This window comes from Loxodonta africana, chromosome 24, assembly GCF_030014295.1.
Source record: "Loxodonta africana isolate mLoxAfr1 chromosome 24, mLoxAfr1.hap2, whole genome shotgun sequence".
Classification (NCBI taxonomy): Eukaryota; Metazoa; Chordata; class Mammalia; order Proboscidea; family Elephantidae; genus Loxodonta; species Loxodonta africana.
Genome location: NC_087365.1, coordinates 32,501,744 through 32,527,891, shown reverse-complemented (window position 1 = coordinate 32,527,891; position 26,148 = coordinate 32,501,744). Strand labels below are relative to the sequence as shown.

At 50.7% G+C, this 26,148-nt stretch overlaps 1 protein-coding gene across 1 annotated transcript; it reads right to left on the bottom strand.

The window, feature by feature from the left end:
• Window positions 1-691: 691 nt before the first annotated feature.
• LOC100663609 (uncharacterized) lies at window positions 692-26,148 on the bottom strand. Its single transcript, XM_003411506.3, has 15 exons — window positions 24,163-26,148; window positions 22,680-22,893; window positions 20,535-20,639; window positions 19,047-19,178; window positions 17,953-18,037; window positions 17,790-17,853; window positions 17,308-17,393; window positions 16,340-16,522; window positions 13,992-14,042; window positions 12,626-12,778; window positions 11,485-11,552; window positions 9,046-9,091; window positions 6,461-6,524; window positions 3,652-3,731; window positions 692-1,425 (listed from the first exon to the last, which is right to left on the bottom strand). The coding sequence occupies exons 1-15, from the start codon at window positions 24,269-24,271 to the stop codon at window positions 1,393-1,395; spliced, it is 1,473 nt and encodes a 490-aa protein (XP_003411554.2). The 5' UTR covers window positions 24,272-26,148; the 3' UTR covers window positions 692-1,392.

The window sequence follows — 26,148 nt, the reverse complement described above, 5'->3', positions numbered from 1 at the left end:
CATTCAACCATCTTCATACCCAGCGCTGTGCTCACGTTGTTGTTGTTGCTGGTTTCTGTGGAGTCAGTTCCCACTCATGGCGACCCCATTCACATATGGGTGGCAAATTTCTGGATATGGGGTTAGGGTTCAATCCTCCTGTGGGAGAGCACGCCCCAGCCTCCACCCTACCTTAGATGTATCTCATATGTGCACTAAGGGTGGGGAGACTCCCCTATGAGCAAGGTCAAAGTCCTACGCTCTAGCCCAAAGACCTCTCCAGGGGGACTGCCTGCTGGGAACATGTTTTCTGTTCAAGATTGGGCTTGTGGTTCGTATTTGTAAAACAGGCTGGGGAGTCAAAGAATCCACAGTTTGCTCTGGGCTCCAACCTATTGCTAAGGGACAGAGACCCTGCACCAGAGCCCATGAAAACCTATGGGGTCTCTCCCTCGTTTGGACTGCAGAGTGGAGAACTGACCTCTGGGAGGCCCCTCCCACTCCTCCATTTCTCAGAGGTCAGCAGGGACTACTAGGGGAGCCAAAAGCTTGCCCACTTCCAAGACAGAGAGTATTATGAGCCTCATCCTGCCTGTGGTGGGGATTTCATCACAGTCGGTCCAAATTTTCTCCTTATCTGCTTTTTCCCAGGTCAGGCCAAACTTCCTGTGGGCTCCAACAGGTTCTGTGGTGTGCAAGGGGGTCTCTGTCAGCTTTGCCATCTCTTCACCCTGGCAACCAGGAGCTGTTCACATGTCCGACTTTGAGGCCCTCTGCTACTCTGTCTTTCTCTGCTCACTGGGAAGTTCAGGCGTGGGGCTAGGGGCAAGCTGTCCCAGACCCTTCTCCATGAGGGCAATGAAAAACACTTTGCCACCCGCCACACCTAGCCACCTCACACTCACCCACCTTGACTCTCAGCCTGGGGGACCAGTCACCTTCCTGAGCCCCTTTCCTCTGCACTCAGGGCTCCTGCATATCTCTGGGGCCTCTATGGTTCCCACTTTCTGAGGGAAAGAAAGAAACTTCTCCTCTTTCCTGCCTCCCTCTTCTTCCTCCCTGTAGACCAGGGAGAATTTCCTGGCTGTGCTGATGCCCCCTGTGTCCTGGACTTTAGAAACTCACATGCCTTTTCTCTGCTTCCAGCAGGAATGTCTCTTGCTGGAGGCACTGAATTCAGAACTCAGCATACTTCTCTTAGGGGCCAAAGGCAAACAGGAAATATCAGGGAGATAAACAGCATTCCCACCTTATAGAACCCGTTAGCAAACTCAGAACCAGACTCCTTCCCAAGCAAGAATCATCTTTATTGCAACTGGGATTTTCCATCATGACTGTAGTCATTCCTTGGACTCTCAAGGGTCCAGAGCAGTTGCGGCTGAGCGGGGCAGGCTGGCCCTTGGTAAGAACTGGCTACTCCTCCGGGACGGTCAGCAGCATGTAATCCTGTGGATAAAAGCAGAAAGATGCTCCCCATTCGTCCTCATTGCCCACTATCCCTGAGGCTGCTCCTGCCACTCCCAAGAGGGACCGCATATGTGTCCTGAGGACCTGCCTTCCCTCGGTGGCAAGTCAGCATAGTCAGAGACTGACTGGACAAGGGAGCAGAGCAGAGGGGAAGGGGGTGTCTCAGGGACGTTTGTGAGGGAATGAACAGACGAGTCTTTGGGGGTTCTTCCTGAAAGCCTGTGTAGCAAGGGGCCTCTGTAGGATTGATCCTGTTGGAGTTGCCCAGAGGGGGTGCTCCTGCCCAACTCTTCTACTCACAACGCCCAAAGCTCTGCCAGACCCAACCTTGCTGCCTGGACCATGCCTGCCCCTGCATCCGCTTTCCCCACCAGAGGGGGAGCTCCTGGAGGGTTCAGGGACTGGGTCTAAGTCATCTGTTTATCCCAGCATTGCACAGCACAGGGCTTGAGACAGAGTAGCCAGTGACATATGTTGAATAAATGAATGAAAGTGAATGAATGAATGAATGGGCGATCAGAGCAGCCATGTACAGATGTGTAGATTGTGCACTGCCTAACTCCAGGTGGCATTGTTCATGTAAACTACGGCATGAGTGGTACACCCTGGAGTTCTGCAGTATATAACCTGCACAACAATACAAGGCAGCCTAGAAGTGAATAAAGGAGTAGGAGAATGAGCCCACCCATAGCCTCCAATAGTCTGGCTATGAGACAGCTGCTGGTTTAAGGGCTCTGGCTTTGCCCTGGCTCTGCTCCTCTTTGGCACTCAGAGCTATAGAGGGGACCCTGCCCGACCTGAGCAGCACCCTGAGCTGACAGGCCCACTTAGAGCAGCTCCAGCTCCCCACCCCGCCACCCCCAGTGTGTGTGAGCCTCCCCTCCTGCTAAGGTCCCCCTGGGCTGAACTAGGGAGGGACCTGCAGGGAATAGCACAGCCAGGGGCTGGAGCTTTGATGAGCCAAACCAGCACTTCTCCCTCTTGCCCTCTCCTGCACAGTAACTTCTGGTTCTTAGAAGTAGGTTGCTACTGTCTCCTGAATGTCCAGATTGGGAGCTGGGAGTCCTGGGTCCAGGCTTGGGCAGAAGCTGAGGGTCCTGACTCTGGAACTTTATGTGTAGGATCCTGGGCCACGGTCTGTCAAATGCTGGAGTGGGACTGGGTGATATCTGCGTTCCTAACAGTTCCTTGTGTTTGTAAAGGGGAGCCCTTAACTCCAGCTCATGGGGAGAACCGTCCTTATCCCCATTTTACAGCCAAGGAGAACAGGCTCAGAGAGGGGCAGTGGCTTGCCTGAGGTCACACAGCCAGGAGGTGGCAGGGCCTCCTTCAAGTCAGTTCTGTCTGATTTTCTGTCTGCTTCACCCCCTTGAAGTCCCTTCCTGCTGTGTTGTTTAAGAGTGAGAGTCCTTTTAAGGTGGGAGATGAAGAAATGAAGGGCGTCTCTAAGCCTTGCCCTCTCCCTCTGACCTCCTTTTCCTCAACCACTGCCCCTCCTCAGATTTGGCCCACAACGAGAAGGAAGAGGGCGGAGGAACACGGGCCTCAGGAGCAGATTCACAGCTGACAGGTCCCTGACTGTCCATGGTTCCTCACTGGCTTTCTCTGCCCTCTGGTCTCTGGCCGGATCTTATCTCCCTGGCTGTAGTTCCCAACCATTGGTGGCTCACAACAGCAGGCTGCAGAAACAACAGCCCTATTCTGGGGGTTGGGGCACCTAAGTTTTAGAGACCTGGGTGGTCTGGGTAAGGGTACAATCTTTGAAGTCAGATGAATCCCAGTTGTAATCCCAGCTCTGCTATCCTGGGTAAGTTCTTTTGTCTCTCAGAACCTCAGTTTCCTCAGTTGTAAGATGGGGAAAATAACAGCATTAACTTATGGGACTGTTGTGAAGGCTCTCCCTTTTGTAAGACACTGAAGCTCTCAGTGAGCCCTGTGGTCTGGCTCTGCCTTTGGAGGGATTCATGTAGCCCCTCAAAGTCCCAGTTTCCTCATCTGCAAACGAGGGTCACATCTAGGATGGCTGTGAAGAGGAGATGAGATAGGTAGGTAAAGGGCCTGGCACTTAGGAAGTACCTCCTCCGCCCTGTGCCTCAGCATTTCCATCTGCAGGAAGGGGTCTTCTAGTGTCTGGGGATTGAAGGCACTTCTAGCTATGACCCCTCCGCATGCATCTCAGGAAGAACCCTTTACCCCAGCACTTACTTCAGAGGAGTCCACGTGGGCCTGGTCGAAGGAGATGCCCTTGATGTTGGGCAGTGGGAGGTCTTGTTTTCTGAGGCGCTCTGTGAGAGAGGTGGGCAGGGGAGCTCAGTGCCCTAGTGGGCAGGGCTCTCTGTGAGTGCAGGGCAGGGGTGGTGTGGGGTCAGGCCAGCAGATCCCTGCTGCTCCAATGCCCAGAGCAGGGAAAGGACTCCGTTTTCTCAACTGGCACCATCTCCCAGCCCCATCGGGGAGCCCTGAACTTGCAAGCTGCTTCAGTCCAGAAAGCCAAGTCCCCAAATGGCCACTTTACTCATTTACTACAAACCTATCTTAAGGGAAACTCTTCTTGAATATATTCAGTGACATGAATATATTCTTCTCAGCAGTGTTTTAGGAAACATTCCATTTGTCGAAGGATTTTTACATATATATATTAATGATTTTTATTCTTCTTGTTTAATTGAGGGAAATTGTTGAAAAGCTTCTAAAAACACTAAAATATTGGTAGAAATGGAAAATGTCTCAAAAAAAGGATTAGAAAGAAGTCAGCATAAACTGAAAATTACCTTTAAAACACTGGAAATTTGGTTATATTAATAAAAAATATCCATTGAATATATCAAGGAAGGAAAATATTCATGAATATACCCATATCTATTAAAAATATAAAAAATAGCTCTTTGAGTAAGTTTTTGGTAGATTGGCAAATTTGGTGAACTTGGAGAATTGGTCATTTTGTAAACTGAGGCTCAGTGAATTAGCCATTCAGCAGGTTGATTTTTGGCAAAGTGAATTTTGGAGATTTAACCTTGAAGACTGGCCTGGCCCCTCCAGATTCCTCCTCTGCGCCAGCAGCCCCCACCCCTATCACTCTGGATTCAGGGGGAATCTGATATCCTTGCAGGCTTTACGTGTTATTCTGGCCTAGGCAGGTGGGGGTGGCATGGAGGAAGAGGGACGGGGGCCTCTGGCCTCCCCACCTATCCCCAGACCTTGCAGAGGCCGCCTCATCAGCCTCCCAGCTCCAGCATCCCGACCCCTCATTTCAGTCTTCTCTGTGCCAAGGCTAGCTGTCCCTTCCCTGATGCCCTTAGTTAATAATACCCCACCTCCACATTTCTGACCCCCTGAGCCCTCTTCCTCAACAAACATTTGAGCCTCTCCCCTGGCAATTTGCCCACCCTCAGGTGGCCTCTTGCAGGCAGCCCTCTGGGGTCCTTTCAGCGGCTTTGGGTCTGTCCTCTCTCCCCAACCTTGTTGATGGAGCGTTTGGACAGACTCCAAGGCCCACAGAGAGGACTCCAGTGTGAATAGCACCCTGGCGTTGTGCAGTGCATCAGCCTGGTGTTCAGACCCTGCAGGATTGTATAAGCTATCTGGGCCAGGCCTAGCCTGTGGGTCATCTCTTGACCCTCGCTGTACCTCTCCATGGCCTAGGATCCAAGGTGCGCTTGTCAAGTGAGCTGCCCATGGTGAGTCGTGAGAACTGGTGAGGGTGGGGCCCTTCCTCCCCAGTCCCTGCATCCTTGTCCATTTCTCTCTCTCTGGCCACTTTGTGGGACCCTCCATTGGCACCTTCTTCTTCTCAAACACAAAGTTGCTTTCTTCATGTCCAGAGCCTTCCCTGGCTACCATGGGCCTCAGAGAGGGTGCCAAACCTTTGGCCTGGCTAGCATTCGAGCCCCCACCTGCTCCGCTAGCCTCACTCTGCAGTCCCAACATGAGTGCTTGAGTTGGAGCACAGAGAAAAACCTGTTAAGGAAGGAAGAAGCCAGAGACTTGCTGTGTGACCGTGGGCAAGTCATTTAACCTCTCTGGAACTGTGTGTGTGTGGCGGGGAGTGGGGAGCACCTGAAACTGGCCAGGTTATTTCTAAAGTCTAAAGTCTGAGCTGTTTATCTATCCTTCCTGTTTTTCCTGAGTGCCTCCTGAGCACCAGGCACTGGACAAGGTGCTGAAGACACAACGGGAAACAAAGACAGGGGGAGTCCCTGTCCTAGGGCAGCTCAGCCTGGTTGCAGACACAGGCATTGATCAAATAATCACGTGGACGGCCTGATTGCTATGTGATAGTTACACAAATTGGGTCAGGCGAGGAAGCTGAGGCTCTATACCCCACAGAACTCACTTCCTCGCCACCCTCTGCTTTCCAGGATCACCTCCCAGAAAACTACCTGCACGCTGTTATCTCAGAACCTGCCTCTGAGGGAGCCCAAACCAAGACAATAGCGCTCTGGAAAACTTTGAATTTGCTGTTGACATTTAAGAAAGGAGTGATGTCTCAAAAAGTTCAGATTTCTGGCACCTCTCAAAAGAAAAAAAAATTTTTTTGCCTTGCTGGCAACATCCCATTAAGCTGAGTGTTAGCTGCCCACTTAAGGTGGGGCATCGTCTCCACAGTTTGCCATAGGCTGGGCCGTTCCCCTTGGTCCGTTACCTGCCTGGCCCCTGCAAGCATTGGAGTTGTAAGTCCTGGGCTCCATCCCCTCTGAGGTCTCTTCCCTGTTGTGCTGACATTCCGTAAAGCTAAATTCTACCTCCCCCAAGAAGTCCTTCTGGGCCACTCGCCCCACTTCTCAAGTGCTGCTGGGGAGGCGAAGAGGAGGGCACACACAGCCCCTTCCCCCTCTCTACCACACCCTGGATCCCAGAATCTACTCTGCCTCCATCTGCCTTGTTGGTGGCTCTGCTTGACCTACCCTGGGGGACAAAGCAGAAATCAGCTGTCTGTGCCGACATTCTGGACATCGTTGGTGTTGTCCCAAGCTACATGGTACACAGGGCATGAAAGAGAAACAGCATAGCTCACCGTTGTACTGGGCCAAGAATACCCTCTTCAGAAGCTCTGAGAGAGAGGCCTTCAGATGTTCTTCCTACAACAGATAAAGGGAACAGGCAGGTCACTTCTGCTGGGCCGGCAGATTCTGACCACAGGGATGGGGGCCCCAACATATAGCTCACAGGGGATCAGGAGAAGTCCTGGGAACTGCACTTTTAAAGGACATTGGAGACAAATGACAAGAGTAATAAAGTGACTGGGGAAGGTTGAGAGCCTGGAAAAAAGAAACCCTGATCCTAAGTTGCGATGACATCTCTGCAGAGCAGCCCTGGGGAAGGGAAGCTGGTTGCTGTGAGTGACCCCAGGGCCAGAGCTGGCCAGGGACCAATTTTGGGTCAGTCCATGGAGAAGTTCTCTAATGCCAGGATAGTTATAATAGGACCAGGAATTGGCTCATTGAGGTAGTGAGCCTCCCATCACCAGGGGTGTTCAAGAGGTCTTGATCAGGCCTGTCCCAACCCATTTGGGCAGATTAGAAAAAGACTACCCTTCTTCAAGACACTCTTTCCTCGTCTGTTGGGAAACAGCAATAAACAGGCATATCTGCGTTGTCTGTGATGTGGATGGTGCCCCTCTGAAATGTTGCACCTTATACAGTGCTCGACCTGTCCAACTGTACATGGCGGCCCTGGTCTGGATAAGCACCCTCTGATGATGTTACAGAAGAGACCTGGGCAGATGATCTTTTGACCTCTTGTCCCTGGGACTCTGTGGAAGTAAGGATGGAGCCAGGTCTGGTGTAATGGGGATGTTTTTGAAGCGCTTCTCAATGCATGTTCTCACTCATCCCTCTTTGTTCTGTCTTCCCTCTTACAGCCTTCCCCCATTAGGGCTAAAACAGAAGGCTTACACTCCTGTGGAAGTGGAGGGTGGTGGGATGTCCCTAGGGTGGGAAAAGGCATGGGACAGGTAGGGGTCGTGGAAGCTCAGCTAGTACAGGAGCAGGAACAACCTTCTGGGGGGAGAGACCATGTGTTCCACCCACAGAGGACTTGTCAACAGTGGGCGCAGTGCAGTGCCCCAAGGACAGGTAGGGCCAAGACCAACGACCCTACACCAGAAACCCACAGGCCGCATGTGGACACAGAGAAGCATGGGGTGGGGAAATCTGGAGAAGGGACACACAGCCCTGCTGGGGGTGCAAACTATGAGTCGGCTAAATATTTCCCACCAAGAGGAGGAAATGCTCTGAAAATTCCCGGTGTCATCCTGAACTGCTCTCTCTCACTCCTTCCCCACCTCCACTCCTTCAGGGAACCCTGTCAGCTCTCCCTTCAGAATACATTCTGCTCCTGAGCACTACGCCCTCCACTGCCACCACCCTGGGCCGAGCCTCACCAGCCCTCACCTGGGTCTCTCTACCTGCCTTCTCGCTGGCCTCCCTGCCTCCATCCTTGCTCCCTACAGTCTGCTCTCCACAGGATGGCCAGAGGGGTTCTGCTCTGCTCAGAACCATCTAGGAGCCTTGTCACACTCAGAGGAAAGATTAGCCCCCCACCGTGAGGCCCTGCATGGCCCAGACCTGTCACCTGTCTGCCTCACCCTCCTCCCACACTCCCTCACTCATTTGGCTTTAGCCACACTGGCTATTCTCTGAGCCCATCATGCACGCTGCTGCCTTGGGGCCTTTGGCCCACCACTTCCAACGTATCCCCAAGGCTCCCTCCCTCACCTCCTCCGAGGCTTTTCTCAAATCTCGCCTTCTCAATGGGACTTTCCATGATCCCCCTATATGATAATGCCCCCCCCCACCACTTCACATTTCCTGTCCGCCATACTCCCATACTCCCTTCTACCTTTTCCCTTTTCAATAGCACTATCACCGTCCTGGAGCCCTGGTGGTGCAGTGGTTAAGATCTATGGCTGCTAACCAAAAGGTTGGCAGTTTGAATCCACCAGCCACTCCTTGGAAACCTTATGGGGCAGTTCTACTCTGGCCCATACGGTCACTATGAGTCCGTATCGACTTGACAGCAATTTTTTTTTAATCACCCTCCTGGAGTCCCTGGGTGGCACAAATGGCTAAGCACTTGACTACTAACTGAAAGGTTGACAGCTTGAACCCACTCTGAGGTGCCTCGGAAGAAAGACCTGGCAATATGCTTTGGAAAAGTCATAGCCTTGAAAACCTTATGGAGCACAGTTCTACTCTGCAGCACATGGAGTTACCATGAGTCAGAATCAACTTGACAGCAACTGGTTTGGTTTAGGATTACCTTCCTATATACTATGTAATTTACTTACATTTATTGTTTGTTAGCTTACCTCACCCTGCTAGGATGTGAGCACCATGAGGGCAGGGATACATCCCAAGTACCTAAGCCAGGGCCAGGCACATAGTAGGTGTTCAACTAACATTTGTTAAGTGTATGAATGGGTGAAATGTCCCTGTGTCTCCTGTCCCCACCAACGGGCATGGGGACCCCAGAACAAGATGAGATCAGTGATAGAAAGTGAATGAGAATTTCAATCTCAGTGACAAGGGCCTTTTTTTTAGGCTTGCTCATGGGCCCTTCAGGACCACAGGGAGGCCAAGGCTAAGGAAGGAGACTCACCTGCTTCACAAGGTCAGCGGGGTAGGAGCCCAGGGTGATCGTGGCACTACCAGAGAAAAGAGATCACTCTTTTAGGTCATAGCAGTGTTTGTGGGGCATGGTGCTCAGTGAGCTGAGTCACAGCACTTGGGCTCTTCTGCTCTGCTCCCCATCCCTGTCTGACCCCAGGAAGTACCATCACCTCTCTGAGGTTCACTTCCCTCATATACACAACAGGCATAATTTCCTCCCAGACCCATTTGCTCTCAGAGTTGTGGTGAGGATCAAATGTGAAGTGTCAAAGGGCTGAGAGCATGAAGCTCGAGAATAGTAATGGCAGCCGACATAAATCGGAATGCCTGCTGTGTGCAGGCACAGGCCTGGAGTGTCTTGTCTAATTGTCACAATCATGTTGTTTCACAACTGTTCGTGTGTGATGAATGATTGCCATGACCCTGTGTCTGTTGTGTCCCCACCAGGCTTCTCCTTTGGAGTCTTTTTGGAACCACCCTCACCCCCAGCTCCCTCCAAACTAGATTATTTTGCTCCAGGTGATGAAAGTAACTACCACCACCACCACCATGGTCATAACAACTAGTGTATATTGAGTGCTTGCTGTTCCCAGTGCTAAGCACTTTACCTGTGTGTGACATTTTATCCTATTGACACCCCCAGATTTAACAATAGCGCTCTCTTACAGATTGAGAAACTGAAGCTCAGAGACCGTAAGTCACTTGCCAAAGTGACTTACCTACTATAAGGCTAAAGGCCCCCAGTTGGAAGGCCCCCCCCAGGGAAGATGGAGCAGTAGGATTTTGTGATAGCCCCTTGAACCTTCCCTGTGACCCCCGGTTGGAAAACAGTCAAACGAGCTTGGTTCTGGGGTCTCAAGACATAAAGCCTGTCCCCAGGCATTCTCAAACGATGTCTGCTGCATGGGCAGCCCCAAGCTGGCTGACTACCCACCTGCTGAGCTGGTGATTTGTGTCTCAGACACTCTGGGCCCTCCTCTCAGCCTTAAGCTGTCCTTGTACATAGATGGCTACCACGCCATGCCAACATTCTGCCAGCCTGGCTGCAGAAACAAGGGGACTATGCCTTAATGATGACTGAGTCATTCCAAAGAGGGAACTTAATCTTGGTTCTCTCCCCCATCACTGCCCATTCTGTCAATTGTCTTTGTTCTTTCTTTTAGACCAAAGATGAAAAGTGCATGTCACTGAGTGCACTGGATATGTTTGGCAAAGGCTGTGTTGGACAGGATTCTGAGGCTGCCCCTGAGCTCAGTGAGAAAGAGTGCTGGAATTAATTAGAGCTGTCTCCCTGGGGTGCATTGAAGGGCAATAGGTCCCTTCAGGCTGCGTGCTTGCCAACCAAGCTTTAGGCCATTACACCCTCCCCTTTTCCCTTCACATAGCCAGGTCCCACCCAGGTTCCTCCTCTGTCACATAGACATTTCTAATCACTCCAGCCCTTGGTAATCTGTCCCAGAAGCAGGATAAGAAGCTTTTGAATTGGACAGACCTGAGTCCAAATCCTAGCTCTGTCCTCCTAGGACAAGCCACTTCCCCTCACTGTGCCTCAGTTTCCTCTTCTATTAAATGGGGCTAGTAATATCTATCCTTAAGTGTGCTGTGAGGTCCTGGCACAGAGACCAGGTATGTAAAGCTCTAGGCACAATGACTGCCACATAGTAGGTGTTTCAGTGAGGGCATGCTAGTTCCTGAATGCTTTTTGACCACACCTGACACTCTGATGGGAATAATACCTTGGGAATCCTGTTTTTTTTTTTTTTTTTTTCCTTCCCTGAACTCACTCCAAGCACTCTGAGGGCTCAGTACATAGTAGGTGCTTTAGGAAGACCTGACATGGATTATTTAGATAGAGCTGGCTCATGCTATGCCTTAACAAAGACATATTGAATAGCTATTGGATCCTACCCCATTACTAGGCACTGGCCCCGTGCTCTTAACTAGCATTTGGGGACAAGCTGGGGGGAATTTCACATTGTCTTAATGTTTAATCAATGAAACCCTGCCTTCACCCTCATTCCTCTTCCAAGTACCTGGCTGCCATTTGGCAGGGTGTCAGGCACGCTGCCAAAGACGTCACATACTTGAGCTCATTGAATTCTCATAACAATACTGTGAAGAAGGTATCATCTGTGTTGTACAGATGAAAGAGCAGAGGCACTAAGAGGTGTGTGGTGTGCCAAAGGTCGCACAGCTAGGAAGTGGCTCGGCTGGAATTTGAACACAGGTCTGTTGACACCAAAGCCTTTGGCCTTAACTTTAGGCTCCCCTCCCTCCTTCCTTCCACAAGCCATGCTGTTCCGCTGTCCCAAGCAGATAGCAGGCGTGGAAACCTCCACTCTTAACCACGCTCTCCCTTGTCCCATCTCTCTTTTTCTCTCCGTCAGCCATCTTATTTTTTCTGAACATCCCAAGTCAAAAACATCACCTGTTTGGATTGAATTGGATACTTAATTTCCGGTTTCTTGAGGAAAACATAGCCTCCGAATGCAGTTTCTGTGAACAATTGAAATTAGGTCAGAAGAGGAGAAGGATTTATATTCTAACCAGAGGCAGTTCCTTCACCTCCACCCCCATGAGTACCCCTCCAGAGTTGCCCCCAATCCTGTGCCCCTCCTCCCCACTCTGGACATTTCCTTCTCTGGCTGTTGGTTCACATGTGCTCAGACCTTGATAGTGTGGGTGCCTCTGGAGGGTAGCAGAAACTGGGCTGGGTGTAAGCGGAGGGACTCAGCTCAGTGGAGGGAAAGCCTTTTGCAATGAGAACCACTCAGCAGTAGAATCACTGTTGTTGGAAGCCAGAGGACCCCTTGGTTTTGAGGAGGTTGTCTGTGGGCCCCCATAATTGACATGGTCACCTTATAAGTTAGAAACAGAATTTTCACCAACAGTCAGGGATGACTGGGTTTTCTGGCTACAGAGTCAAGCCCGCTAGGATCCCAGGAACCTGCTGTCCACACTGGGATGGCAGGGTGAACCCAAGTGCTCCCTCGTCCAAGGCACTTCCTTCCCAACTACAAGGCCCATGGAATGGGAAATAGGAATCCCAAGGGGTCTCAGAATGGGGAAGTTGAAACTTTTGGTGGCTGTATTTCTCCAGAATTTCTCCAGGGCCCAGCCCTCTGTGTCTTTGCAGCCTGGGTCACCTTCTCCCATGGAATAGAGGAACACAGACCCATTGATCCCCTCCATGAGCAAACAGAGCTCTGAACTTCCCCCAGTCTGTGGGTAGGGGCTTTCAATGTCCAGGGAAGACAGACAAAAGATTTAACAACCAGCCCAGCAAGGGCACCCACCAGATGGTCCTGGAGGTGAAACTATTTGCTGAGGAGGCCTTTGGGAAGCACTGGGGCTGAACTCGGGGAGCAGGTGTCTGAATATTTTAATGTGTTAGCAACAGGGTCAGCTGTCCAGGTGTGAACTGACTAAGTCTCAGTGGACCATGTGGCGGTGAGGCTTGCTGCTGCCCTCCTGTTACTCTGCCCTCAGCCTGGAGTCAGCAGGCCCGGGGCCGCCCTCACAGCTGACCTAGGCCCCCCGTGGAACAAAGAAGTTCTCATCTCACTCACCCAGGAAACGGAAGCAGAGGAGTTGTTGCAGGGCCCCAGGAGCACCAGTGAGCCTGGCTGGGTGACCGTGGCCATATGGTTGTCCAGGAGGATGGTGGGAGGATCAGGGGTGCTGATGGTGAGTCCCATGCTTGCTCTGGACCAAGTAGAAGCCTGACGAGGTTAAAACAGAAAAGGTACAAGAAGGGGCAGCAGATGGGTTTCCTTGGCCCCCAGCTTGGAGGATAGGAACAAGAGCATTTTAGCTGCCAGGGTGTTTAGGTTTCCACTTTAGCTTTGCAGTCATTTGCTGTGTGACCTTGGTCACTTACTTTCCCTGAGCTTCTTTAGGTGGGATTATGTCCTCTTTCTCCTGGGCATGAACAGCAGGTAAAAGCATAGGTTTTGGAGTCAGATGTGAAAGGCCACCACTTACAAGCTGTGTGGACTGAAGCAACTGTCGTAATCTCTCTGTGCCTCAATTTTCATATTTGTAAAATGGGGTGACAATTGTACCTGCCCAATAAGGTTGTCGTGAGGATTAAATGAGGATTTATGTAAACAGCTTAGAATAGAACCTGGCACATAGCAATGCTATATCTGTGTCAGCCATTATCATTTTGTTATCATTATTGTTTGTCCACCAGGTGCCATATTCTAAAAGCCTTTGGAGAGACGGCGTTGTCATAGACTGACCATGGGTTTTGGAGTCAGGGGACAGAGATCAAATCCTGGTTGTGCTCCTTACTGGACGATGTCAGTGTGGGCAAGTGAATTCACCTTGCTGAGCCTCTGTTTGCTCACCTGTAAAAAGGGGTGGTAGTGCAGGGCTAAGGAGCCCTGGTGGTGCAGTGGTTAAAGTGATCGACTGCTAACCAAAAGGTCAGTGGTTTGAAACCATCGGCCGCCCTGGGAGAGAAAGATGTGGCAGTCTGCTTCCGTAGAGATGTACAGCCTTGGAAACGCTATAGGGTCACTATGAGTCAGAATCGACTGGATGGCAGTGGGTTTGGTTTTGGTTTAGTGCAGGGTTGCCGGAGGATTAAGTCGAGGTACATGAAGGGGCTTGCTTGCTGTTATCCACTGTGTGCACATCTGTCTGTCTTGCTAGGTCTGCCGCAGGGTGGGGTCTTGTGCAGTAATGACTATTAGTGATGGCCACGTGGCCACAGTCACCTAGGTCGGGCATTGAACAAAGTGCTTTCCTTGCATCACTTGTTTAATCCTTACAACGCCTGTGAAGCAGGTGCTGTGATTAGCAGAGTCCGTAGCAGGAAACCCTGGCCAAATGGAACAGGCCCATGTAGCCCAGCCTAGCCCCTCATCCCAGAATTTTTCCTGAGATCCTGGCCAGGGTGTTGGGGGAGAAGCTGGGGAACACACCCACCTTGGGCTCTGGCTCCAGCTCTCTCAGCAACAGCTGAATGAGTTCAGCAGCCTGGAAAAGAGCAAAGTGTGTGGTGGGCTTTGGAAACTTGAGCAGGCTGGAGGACCCAGTTGGGAACATTGAGACGTAACTCTCACCAATGCTATGCACCACCTGCACAACGGGTCGGTCTCAGCTGAGAAGAACCATTCAGCTGTTTTTTCATCATGATTTATCTGGAAAGGTTAACTTTTTATTGTTTTGATGAATTTTCCGCTAATGTTTTGTCATGAAAATTTTCACACATATGCTGTTGTTGGGTGCTGTCAAATAGATTCCGACACAGACAGCAAAGTTTAAAGAATTTTTTTAGAGGGCATTTGTATCCTCATCACCTAGTTCTGCTCTTAACATTTTCCTATACTTGCTTTATCACATTTCTATCCATTTATCTATGCTCCATTGGTCTTTAAAAATCACAAATAATTGTAGAAAACATTATAAAAATATCTACTGTAACACCTCTTCCCTTTTGTCCCTGAATCCTATTCTCAGGGGTCACCATTGTTGACAATTTGGAGCATAACCTGCCAGATTTTTTTCTACATACGTGTAGTCATGAATAGATGGGAACATTCTAACCATGTAGTCCTGTACCTTGTTTGTTTCTCTTAACCTCCGTACATAAAGAACAGTTCCGTTTTTTAAAACAGCTGCATGGTATTCCAAACTGTATGCCCCTGACCTAATTTATTTTGCCAGTTTCTTACTGATGGACACCTATGTTACCCCCCACCCCCATAATGAGTGAAGCTGCAAAGAACAGCCTTGCACATGCACCCTTGCCCTCTGGTACAAGAATTTCTGTAGACATGGAATTGCTGGGTTTACTTCTAACTGCCACAGATGAAAAGAATGACATGAGGAGGCAGGACACCTGGGCTTGAGTCCTGATCCTACTGCAACCTTGGGAAAGTAACTTTCCCCACCTAGTCCTTGGTTTTCTTATGCAAAAAATAAGGCACTAACATTAGACCTCTTCCAAATATGGATCTTAGGATTTCATTTACCCATCAAATACTTATTGAGCATCCACTATGTACCATTCACACAGTACACAGTTCAAAGTCTCTGCCCTTGTAATGGGGGAGATAGTGGACAAGTAAAGTAAAAAATGGATGTGTGTATAGATATAGACATAGGCATAGGCATAAGCATAGATGTAGATATAGATATGGGCACCCTAGTGGTACAGTAGTTAAGAGCTATGGCTGCTAACCAAAAGGTCAGCAGTTTGAGCCAATCAGCTGCTCCTTGGAAACCCTATGGGGCAGTTCTGTTCTGTCCTGCAGGGATGCTGTGTTGGAATCGACTCAACGGCAATGGGTTATATATATATATGCACACATATACATATATGTATGTTTATATATATACATTTATAAGTAATATTAAGTTTTATAAATATATATAAATTAAATAATATTTATATATATATATTTATAAGTGTAAATGTCTTATCTGTCTATTTATCTATCTAGAGATCACTTTAGACACAGTGGGCTAGGAAGGGGTCTCTGAGGAGATGATATTTGCACTAGAACCAACAGTGGAGGGAAGAGTGTTCCAGGCAGAGAAACCAGCATGTACAAAGGCCCTGAGGTTGAAAGTAAGCTTGGCTTGTGTGGCTGGAGTGTAGTGGCTGAGGGGAGAGCAGGAGGAGGCAGGCATGGAGAGATAGGCAGGGGCCAGGCCTTGCAGGGCCCTGGGAGCTGCATTTTATCTGGACTTTATTCAGAGTATGATGAGGAGCTCCTGGGTCTTTTGAACGGTGATGTATCTGCGTTTTTTCCTCATTTGATCCTCCCCATTGACCCTGGGAGCTTGCTCTTCCTTCAGACCTCCATTAGTGTGGCTCCTTGTCACCATTCAGGCTACCTCCTCAGAGAGGTCTTCCCTGATGACAGTGTCCAGGGTAGTCTTCTCACCTCCACCAGGAACTTACTGCCTATTGCCCTGCCTATTTCCAGTAAGATGAATTATTTTACTTATCTGACTGTTTTCTTGTTCAGTTTCTATTTTGCCCACTAGACTGTGAGTGCTACAAATCAGGGACCCTTTGTACAGAAGGCCTGACAAACAGTAAACAGTAGGCCCCCAATAAATACTTGTTGCATAAATGAATGGATAAGTGTTATGCTGGATTCTCAAGGCAGAATAGAAGTTTTCTGGGTGAGGTCCAGAGAGGGTAAATGACTTACCTAAACCCACCCAGCAAGGCATTTCACCATTTGGACCTTGGTTTCTTCATGTGAAAAATAGAGCAATAAATCTGTGTCTCACCCCACTCCCTCTCCCCAAGCACTCACCATGGAGTCCTGCGGGTTCACACGGATCACTTCAGTGGTATAGAGGCAGGACAGGATATCATTGTAGACTTCCTTCCAAAAGGCCAGGTCTGCCATGCTGCCCTGGGCTAATTTTGGAAGGGGCTGGGGAGGCAGGTGGTCAGGTTGTGGGGCTCTCTGGTGTGGGCCACACGGGGTCACAAGCTTCAGAGAAATGGAGGAAGAGAAATTTAGCGGGAACAGCCTCTCTGGCCAATAATTGGTTACAGCTGATGTGTGGAGGACTCGCTATGTGCTGGGCATGGGCACAATCCACCTGAGCCTCACAGCAGTCCCATGAGATGAGAACTACCATTGTCACTACTTGACAGATGAGGAAACTGAAGTCCAGAGAGGTGAAGTGACTTACCCAAGATCCCACACATGGTAGGTAAGAGGTGACTCTAGCCTTTGGACCCATGAGCCCCGTTTCCTCGCCTCTCTCTCGTTTGAGTCCCATCCCTTCTCTGTGCCTTTGTTAAAGCTCCTACCTATCCACTCAAGTCCTTCCCATCCATCCTCCTGACCCATAGCCTATCACTCCATGGGAACGAGGAAGGGCCGTGGATGGAGAGTTGGGCAGACACAGCCAACCCTGTTCCTTCTTTGGGCCTCCGTTTCTCCATCTGGGGGATCCCTCCCACCTGGAGCGTTGTGTGTGGCCCTGCAGCTCCTGGCCTGACCCAACTGCTCTCTTGTTGGAGCCTGACCCTCCCTCACTGGAGCCCGGTGGCCTCTCCTGGCTTCCAGGGTTGAGGCAGGACTTCCTGTGGTCAGCACCTGCGGTTCTGCAGGTCTCCCATTCTCTTTCCCTACTGCTTCTCTCTTTCTCCCTCCTTTGTCTAGCACCTCCTTTTGTTGCTCCTTCTCCTCCCCTTTCTGCCTCCATTTCAGAGAAGCCCCATCTCATTTTCCTCTCTGCCCATCCTCCAGACCAGGGGCAGGCTCACCTGTACTTTCATCATGACGGCCTCATCTGTGAGCTCTGTGGTGGTGACGTAGTACTGGAAGTCATCTGGGCCCGAGGTGGTTGGGGCTACAATGAGGAAATGAAACTGGGGCCAGGCACCCTGTGGAGGGACTTGGGGAGTCGGTGAAGCAGGGAGAATCCTTTCTTCCTCTCCACTTAGCTTAAAGCTCCTTGAGGGCTAGGCCTGTCTGCGTTTCTCATAATGGTGGACTTTTACTGAGTGATAACTGGGCCTATGATTAATTCCATTTTACTGACTGGGAAACTGAGGCTCAGAGGGAGGGAAATGACGTACCATGGTCACAAGCTGTATTGCCCTTTTCTTCCCCAACTAGAAAGGAGGACCCCTATGGGCAGGGTTGGTCTGTGTAGTTCCCTGGCATACTCCCAGAGCTTAGAACAGTGCCTGGCACATAGTAGGGGGACAGCAGACAAGCCGCGCCCTGGCCAGGGACAACGTACGTAGAGAGAGGTGCAGCAGGTCTTCTAGCATCGAGTTAAGCAGGGTCGTGGCCAGGGGGCACACCTGGAGGAAAGGCATGAGGGTTCTCAACAGGGTTGGGGAGAGGTCATAGGGCTCTTCCTTGGGGTCATGCCCCTTGGTGGTGAGGGAAGGGAAACTCACCATCTTCTGCAGGAGGAAGGGCAACATCTCATCCAAGATTTTCGTCACCAACTCCAGAGCTGCATTCACCAGGAGAGGGTTCATTCTAGGGACAACGGACAGCTAGTGGGGTCCGAGCTTAGGAACACTCCTCCTCCAGGGCTTGTGTAGCATGGAGGTTCAGAGCAGCTGCTTCCTTCCCCACCTTTTGTCTCCCTCCTCTCCTCTCTCCTTTTCTACCCCCCTTTCCTTTTTTGTTCTTTTCTTCTTTTCATGGTTTCTCTCTCCCTCACTTTCTCCTCCTTCTCTTTGTTTCTTCCTGATTCTCCTTCTCTGCGTGTCTCTTTATTTCTCTCTCTCATAAAGGTCTCTGGGATTTTCAAGCAGGGAGAGATCACACCTGGCAGTGGGCTTCATGGAAGACTTCCCAGAGGAGGTGGCTTTTGCCCTGGGTAAATATAAGGAAAGGAGCCCTGGTGGCACAGTGGGTAAGTGCTCAGCTGCTAACTGAAATGTTGGTGGTTCGAACCCATTAGCTACATCTCAGGAGAAAGACATGGTAGTCTGCTTCTGTAAAGATTTACAGCCTTGGAAACCCCCTGTGGCAGTTCTATGCTGTCCTATGTGTAGGGTCGCTGTGAGTTGGAATCAACTTGTCCGCTGTTTTTTTTTTTTTTTAATATAAGAATGCTAGATAGTGGCCTTCTTATGTGGCAGGTTCTGTGCTAAAGGGGGGTCACATGAGTTAGCTTATCCCTTCCCCATAACCACCCCATGCTGGCTGTGTAATGTGAGTGATCCCATTTTACTGGTGAGAATATTGAGGCTCCTAGAAGTCAAATCACTTGGTCAGGGCCCACTGCTACGAAATGGCCAAGCTAAGCTTTGAACCTGGGTGTGCTCATGCTCTTGGTTATGGCAGTCAACATGGCAGCGTGTGTAGCCTATGGCCTTGGAGATCCACCTGTCCCTGACAGTCCTGCTCATTCCAAATAGCTTGGGTGGGGAGAAGCAGCCCCACCCTGAGTTTTGGTGAGGGTTGCACTGCAGGATTGGTGCAGGAAGGCCTGGCACCTGCCCCTGCCCAGGGAAGCTTGGGGCTGGCCGCTACTCACTTCTCCAGAACTTCGATGCTTAGGTATCCTGGTGGGGTGTTGCACTCCTCAAGGGCCACCTTGGTCTTGTTCCCTGTCTGTTCTAGCCGTACCCCAATGCGGATGTTCTTGATGACTCTGAGCCGAAGGATCCTGTAGGGACAGCATATCTGGGTAGGTTCCAAGCCACAGCCCCAGGTTGAGGCTGGAGGTTACAAGCTGGTGGCCTCCAGGATGACACAGGGTACCTGGAGGGCTCAAGCAAAAAACTAGGAGATTTCATTACAAATATGACTTTCATACTTTGGAAAACTTGAATGCTCTGACAATACTGGGCCAGTATCTTTACATGGTGGCAGTCACCTGGGGCTGAGGGTGAGCTCAAGATGGGCCCTCCTCACTCCTTGCCACATTGCCACCAGGCCAAATATCAAGATGCATTTTGATTGCAGTATGATTACAAGAGAGCCCTAGTGGCGCAGTGGTTAAGAGTTCAGCTGCTAACCAAAAGGCTGGCAGTTCAAATCCACCAGCCACTCCTTGGAAACCCTATGGGGCAGTTCTACTCTGTCAAGATTGACTCGATGGCAGTGGGTTTGGTTTTTTGGTTTATCATAAGGGCAGTGATATATTTACGTTATAGCAGAGTAATGTTTCTCTGTGCCTACGTCTCTATCAAATAAATATTTTTTGTGTTCATCTCTATTAATATTGAAGCGATCAATTGCTAACTGAAAGGTCAGCAGTTCGAAACCACCAGCGGCTCCTCGGGAGAAAGATGTGGCAGTCTGCTTCTGTAAACCTATGGCGTTGCTATGAGTCAGAATCGATTCAATGGCAGTGGGTTTATTTATATACTTTCTCTATTAAAAAGGGAAGCTAGACCAAGAAAGACAAGAGGAGGGACAGTCCTAAATGGCATTTAATAATATTTCAAGATCACCTCCTCTGCTGGCTGTTGTGTTTGTGACTCTGGGTCTGCACAGCCACCCACGTTCTAGGATTCTGCAGCAGTAAACTTTCCCAACAGCCTCATGCAGTAGGGAACCTGGTTATCCCCACTGTATAGACGAGGAAACAGGGAAGGGGGGCCCCTTGCTCAAGTCACCCAGATGGCAAGTGGGATTGGAGCCCAGGTCTGCTGAACTACAAGGGGAGCTTGTTCCATTCCCTTCTCATATCATTCTGGGTAATCTACCTGGCTGCCCATGTCCTCAGGCAGCCCGTGTGTCCCCTGGCATAGCTGTCAGAGGGCTTTATCTCATCCTCTGCTGCCAGCACCCTGTATCATCCTGGGCAGGTCCCTCTCCCACTCTGTGCCTCAGTTTTCCTATCAGTAAAGATGGATTTAAAATGTACCTGACTGACAAGGGTTATTGTGACCCTCGTGGTGACATGAGACAGGTGGCTTTGCTAGCCCTGCATGGCTGCCTTTCATGCCACGACAGTGAGGGGTCAGGCAGCCTGGGACTCAAGTGGGTAGGGAGGAAGCACCGGCCATGCACTCACCCCTGGAGCGAGAGGTACAGTTTGCTGCGCAACGTGACCTGCAGCAGGCTGTCGCTCAGGATTTGCAGGATGACCTCGGGGCCTTTGGCATCTTCTATGACCAACCTGTGAGAAGTATGGGGGAGTATGAGGGACAGGAAGTAACTCACTCCTTGCTGGGCTTTGGGGCCCCTGTAGCTGGGTGCTGGGCCTGGACACACTGGGCCCTGGATCTGGAACCAGGTTGAGGAAGTCCCCTGGTTAGATGGTAGGGTGCAATCTACTTCTCTGTGCTGATGGGTAGACTGAAGCCTCAAAGAGAGTGTGGCCTGGCTGAGCCCAATTCTTCTGCTGTAGGTATTGGCCTCTTCCGCTCCACAATGCCCTTGGCTCCCTTTGGGGTCAGCTAAGCCAGGGCGAGAGGCTGCTCCCCTGGCTGTGGCCTGGCAAGGGCTCTGCAACTCTGGAGTGTGTATGTCTGGACTGGCTGGACAAGGCGCAGGCCACAGGAGGTGTGGGGCAGCTCTGGGGGAACCCTTTCCCTTGACCCTCGCCATCTCAGACTGGTGGGCTCTAGTTCCAGCCTCCATGTCTTACAGACTTGGGCAAGTCCTTCCCTTAGTGGGCCTCAGTGTTACCAGCCACAGAATGGGGAGAATACAGTGGAGGAGCTGTCTACGCACATCTAGCTTATCTGAATTCAAACATAAGCTTTCTGCAAAATAAAAATGAGTGCGTAAGAGTCAGAGAAAGCCAGATGGCTGGTGACCCCAGCACTATCCACCAGACCCATGCGCTCCACTGGGCATCCAGGAGGGAGCACGTGTGTGGGCATCCAGGAGGGAGCACCTGCGCCTTCTGCTCCCTCCAGTGGCCTTAGGTCTCTGTGTTGAAGCACAGAGCTTCACGTATTTTCTGAACATTGGGTGCAGGTGGGGGACTCATCTGGTACCCACTAGAGCAAGCAGCAAATGCTCGTTGATGCCTCACTGGGTCAGGCTTCCTGAAGGCTGTGTGCCCGCCTCCAGCATGGAGCCTCCCTGAAGGGTTTTCAAGAATGGCTTGGACCTTGAGAGGCTTTCCTTTGACACCCAGCCACTGGCAACCATAGCCCTCCCAAGTTGATGCCCCATGTCAGGGAGTGTGTGCAGAGGCAGTGAGAAGGCAGGGGCTGGAGTGAGTGGCCTTGGCCTTGGCATGGGCTGGGGCAGGGATGGGTCCTGCAGCCTCCTCCCCAGCCTCTCTGGGCACTGCTCCCACCCGCCCCAGTGCCCGAGGTTTTCACTTAGGTTCATCCCCGTCAGAAAATGTCTTCTGGACATCACCATCTCAGGACTCATCTGGCTCTACCTGCCCATGTAGGTGGGGGGATGGGTTCAGAGGAGTGCCTCTGGCTGCACTGATGAACCATGCAGAAACTCCTGACTCAGTCTAAACACGTATCATTCATTTACATCTGTGGTTATTTTACCAGGAGTCTCCAACTCAGCTTCCTTTGGTGGCCAGGCAGGAGGGGTGGCTGGGAACCAACTTATGGGCTATAGTCCTAGCACCAATTATTGCCTCATGCAATGTCAGGCCGATATGGCCAGATCTTTGATTTTTAGAGAGAATTGGGAAACTCAGATTTTGATGAAACCCTGGATTTTTCCTCATTGACAATTAAGATATTTTTAAAAACACTGCAAATTTGCAAAACCCAGGCGTAGGCTGAATGTGGCTGGAGGGCTACCAGGTTGAGATCCCTGATTTAGACCCTGCTTTTTTTTTTTTTTTTTGAAGCTCTAGCAGCACAGTGGTTAGGAGCTATGGCTGCTAACCAAAAGGCTGGCAGTTCGAATCCACCAGCTGCTCCCTGGAAACCCTGTGGGGCAGTTGTACTCTCTCCTGTAGGGTCGCTATGAGTTGGAACTGACTTGATGGCATTTAGTTTGGTTTGGCTCCTAGAAAGATTCCAAGTGGCTTGCAGGGGTTTAGGAAAAATAAAAATGTTCTCGCTTTGCCCTTTCCAGGCTGTAGAGAACCTCTTAGGACACCAGGCCTCTGCCCGGTCTGTGAGGCAAGACGGCATTACTCGCTCTGCTTGACAAGGGAGGACACCGAGGCTTAGGGAAATGGGGCCTGCCAGAGGGGCAAGAAAGCCCGGAGGCAGCCTCAAGGACTCACCCGCCTGCCCTGATCAGCTCCCCCAGCAGCAGGAGTTTCTTCCCCAAGAGCAGGTCCCCGATGAGCGACAGGTCAAAACCACTGCTCTTGGACAGGCTTTCCTTGACAAAGGGCAGGTGGTCCAGGACACTGACTCCATCACTCGTGGCTCCCGTCACAGGCATCTTGACCACACGGTCTAGGACGCGGTGCTCCAAGAACAGGTCTGAAATATCTGAGGACACAAGCCTCCTCAGTGTGGAGCTTCACCCTTCGCTCAGCCATTCAACAAACACTTGCCAGTGGCTGCTTGGAGTCAGAAATTTAGATCGTCATTTGGCAACAGGTACTTATCACGCGCCTGCTCTTTTGGGCTCAGGGAACAGGAGCGAGGAGGCTCCTGCCCTCATGGACAGGAGCGAGGAGGCTCCTGCCCTCATGGAGTCTGCATTCTAGTGGGGAGACAGACGACTGAGCAATCTGATAAATATGCAAGGTCATTTTCGAAAGTGTTAAGTGCCACAAAGAAAATAAAGCAGGAGTTGAGATGGCACACGGCAGGGGTGAAGGTCTACTTTAAATAGGGTGGTCAGAGAGGGCGTCTCTGAAGAGGAGGCATTGAACTGAGACCTGAATGAAGGGAAGGAATCAACTCTTTTTTTTTTTTTTAATTGTACTTTATTTTTTAGATGAAGGTTTACAAAACAAACTAGCTTCTCATTAAACAGTGAGTACACATTGTTTTATGTCATTGGTTAATGACCCCACAACATGCCAACACCCTGAAGGAATCTACTCTTGAAAGATCTGGGAGGAAAGCAATGCAGGCAAAGAGAACAGGCAAAGGCCCTGAGGCAGGAATGAGCCTGGTGAGTTTACGAAACAGAAAGTCCAGTGAGACTGGAGTATGGTGAACGCAGTAGGAGGTGGATGGTCACCAAGGTGCTCGGTTTAGTATAGGGAGACAGACAGACAGGCAGATAGATAAACAGACAGGGTATCAAGTATAATACACTTGCATAAGTTCATAGAAGAGGGGATTCTTCAAAGGAGAGCCCAGAGGAAGGAAGGACTCTCCTGCCTGGGGAAATCAGGAGGACTTCCCAGCGGAGTGGTCATTAGAGCTTTGCCTTAGGGGATGAATCAGAATTCACAGTACTGAAAAAGAGGGCATTTTAAGTGGAAGAAACAGCATTAGCAAAGTCAGGGCAGCTGGGAAACCTATGGCCTGGTCAGGGAAGTTCATGGTGGAAGAGACAGAAGGTGCCAGCAGGACAAGAACATGCAGAGCTTTATCGCCAGGATGAGGAACTTAGAGTTTCTCCTAAGGGGGCAGGGAAGCCATGGCAAGTGTTAGAGAAGGGGCAGGTCAGGGTGAAAGAAGGTGAATTCTGGGGCTTACAAGGGGGAGGCCAGAGGAGGCGAGGCCAGGAGCAGAGAGGTGGTATCATTTCCCACCTTGTTCTGGGTCCCTGCTGCCTGAAGCCCACGCCCTAAAATTTACCTGTTTCTAGCTGACCCTTGCTGATCCGCAGGAAAAGCAGGTGCTGGGCCTCCCCTCGGGCCTGGGGCAGCAGCCCCCAGCACAGCAACCACCCCCAGAGCGGCAGCATTTTCTTGGCCAGGACCTGTGGACACAGAGCTGGGAACAGCAGGGGCCACCTTGATGTCCTTGCCCGGGGAACCAGCGCCTTGTGTCTCCCAGGTCTACGACTCCTAGAACCACTTCTCTGCTTTTCTTCCCTCGAGTCTTCCCGCAGCTCCAAATCTGCTAGTCCTTGTCTGCAGCCTGCACTTCACATCACCACATATTTGTGTATGTGGGTCCCTCTGTGCCTGGAACACCTGACTCATCGGGGGCTTGCTTCAAATCAGGGCTCTGCCACTGCCTGGCTGTGTGACCCTTAGCAAGTTATTCGACCTCTCCATGCCTCAGTTTTTTCATCTGTAAAGTGGCGACAGTCATAGGTCGAGGTGAGGAATACATTCAACAATACGCACAAAGCGTTTAGCAAGCAGTGAGCAACAAGAGCTGTCAAAGTGGCTGGACAATATTGTGAGCTGTTAAAAGATGCATTACTCCCTTTTAACCCTGTTTTTTCTGGATCTTGAGGAGTCCTGGGGGTAGGGATTCGCAGGGAGGTGCTGTAGTGCCTGGGATGGTAGGATAGGCACCTGGGAGGGTTCAAAACCACGGCTCTTTACCAACCAGTAGGGAAATACTTCAGTATTATTTCAATCAGTATCCCGGTTCCCATCAGCCTAACCTCAGTCCTGCCCAAGGGCCAAAAGAGTATGGCTGGGGCCTCAGAGTCTGCAGACAGGGGGCTGTTGGGGTGGACAAGGGCACACCACTAGGGGGCGCAGCCCCTGGGACTGCAAGGCAGACATCTCCATGGCAGATGCTGGCATAAGCAGGGCCCACCCAGGAGCCATCGCCGGCCCCCCATGCCATGCCCATGAAGAAGCCACCCAAAGTGTAACCATTGCCCCTGGGTGGGGAAAGGAGACCTTCTAAGTGGTTGAGCCTACCCTGGAGTGCTGGAGAAAATCCTGGTGGTACCTAGAATTGGCAACATCCAGTTGTTTGCCACTTGGTGGCACAGGAGCTCAAAACAGTGATCCAATTTGTTTATTTGCATATGTGAATTTCAGACTGCGAAGTTTGTACTTGTAATATTAGCTATTCATACTTTGCTTCCAGGCTGATGTTAAATTCATCTAACCAGCGTTTAGTGAGTCCCTCTGTCAGGCACATTTCTCAATCAACTCACTCAAATCAGGTCTCTCCTCCTTCCCTGCCCTTAGCACTTCACACACGTCTTCCAGCCCTTTCCGCCCCGTGCCTTGAATCATCAGTACCAGCCCCGACTTCTTCTTAAGTCCTTACTATGGGGCAGGCACCAGACTGAGATGAGAGCATTACAAGCTTCGTCTCTTCATCGAGTCCTCATCACCACACTGTGGGATCATTCGATATCTTGCCTATTTTAGATGATGAAACTGAGGCTCAGAGAAGAGAAGTAACTTGCCCAGTGTCACACAGGCAGTAGCTGACAGAGCTGGGATTTGAACTCAAATCCATTGCCACTAAGAATCTAGGCACCAGTTCACCAGATTGTTATAGGTGCTCAAGAACTACTTGAGAAATGCCCGTGTAGGCATCCTTGTCCTTACCTCTGCAAGAACTGGCCTGTCCAGAAACCCTCTTGGTCTTTGTCTCCAGCTTCCCGGAAAGACACAGCTTTTATAACCTGAGCTTTTTTTTTTTCCTGAAGCCCAGGGTGGGTGGGACACATGAGCAGGAAGTCCAGCCACCTGGTCAGGTCTTGTCACTCAAAGGAGCTCCTTAGTGGAGGAAGGAGTCCTCCTGGCACTGGGTGGCAAGAGGCTTCTGGCCAACACCAACAGGTTGAGGTCCACAGGACAGGCTCTGTGCCTGGACTTGGGACAATAGACCCCAGCAAGTGGGCAGTTCCTGTGGTTTTGG

Bases quoted from the DNA above. Each gene is read 5' to 3' on its own strand.
- LOC100663609 (XM_003411506.3), bottom strand. From the start codon at position 24,271: ATGCTGCCGCTCTGGGGGTGGTTGCTGTGCTGGGGGCTGCTGCCCCAG. The intron at 20,640-22,679 runs GTGAGTCCTTGA...TACTTCTCACAG, and splicing joins GAGCTGATCAGGGCAGGCGG to GTTGGTCATAGAAGATGCCA. The intron at 16,523-17,307 runs GTGAGCCTGCCC...ATTTCTCTGAAG, and splicing joins CCGTCATGATGAAAGTACAG to CTTGTGACCCCGTGTGGCCC.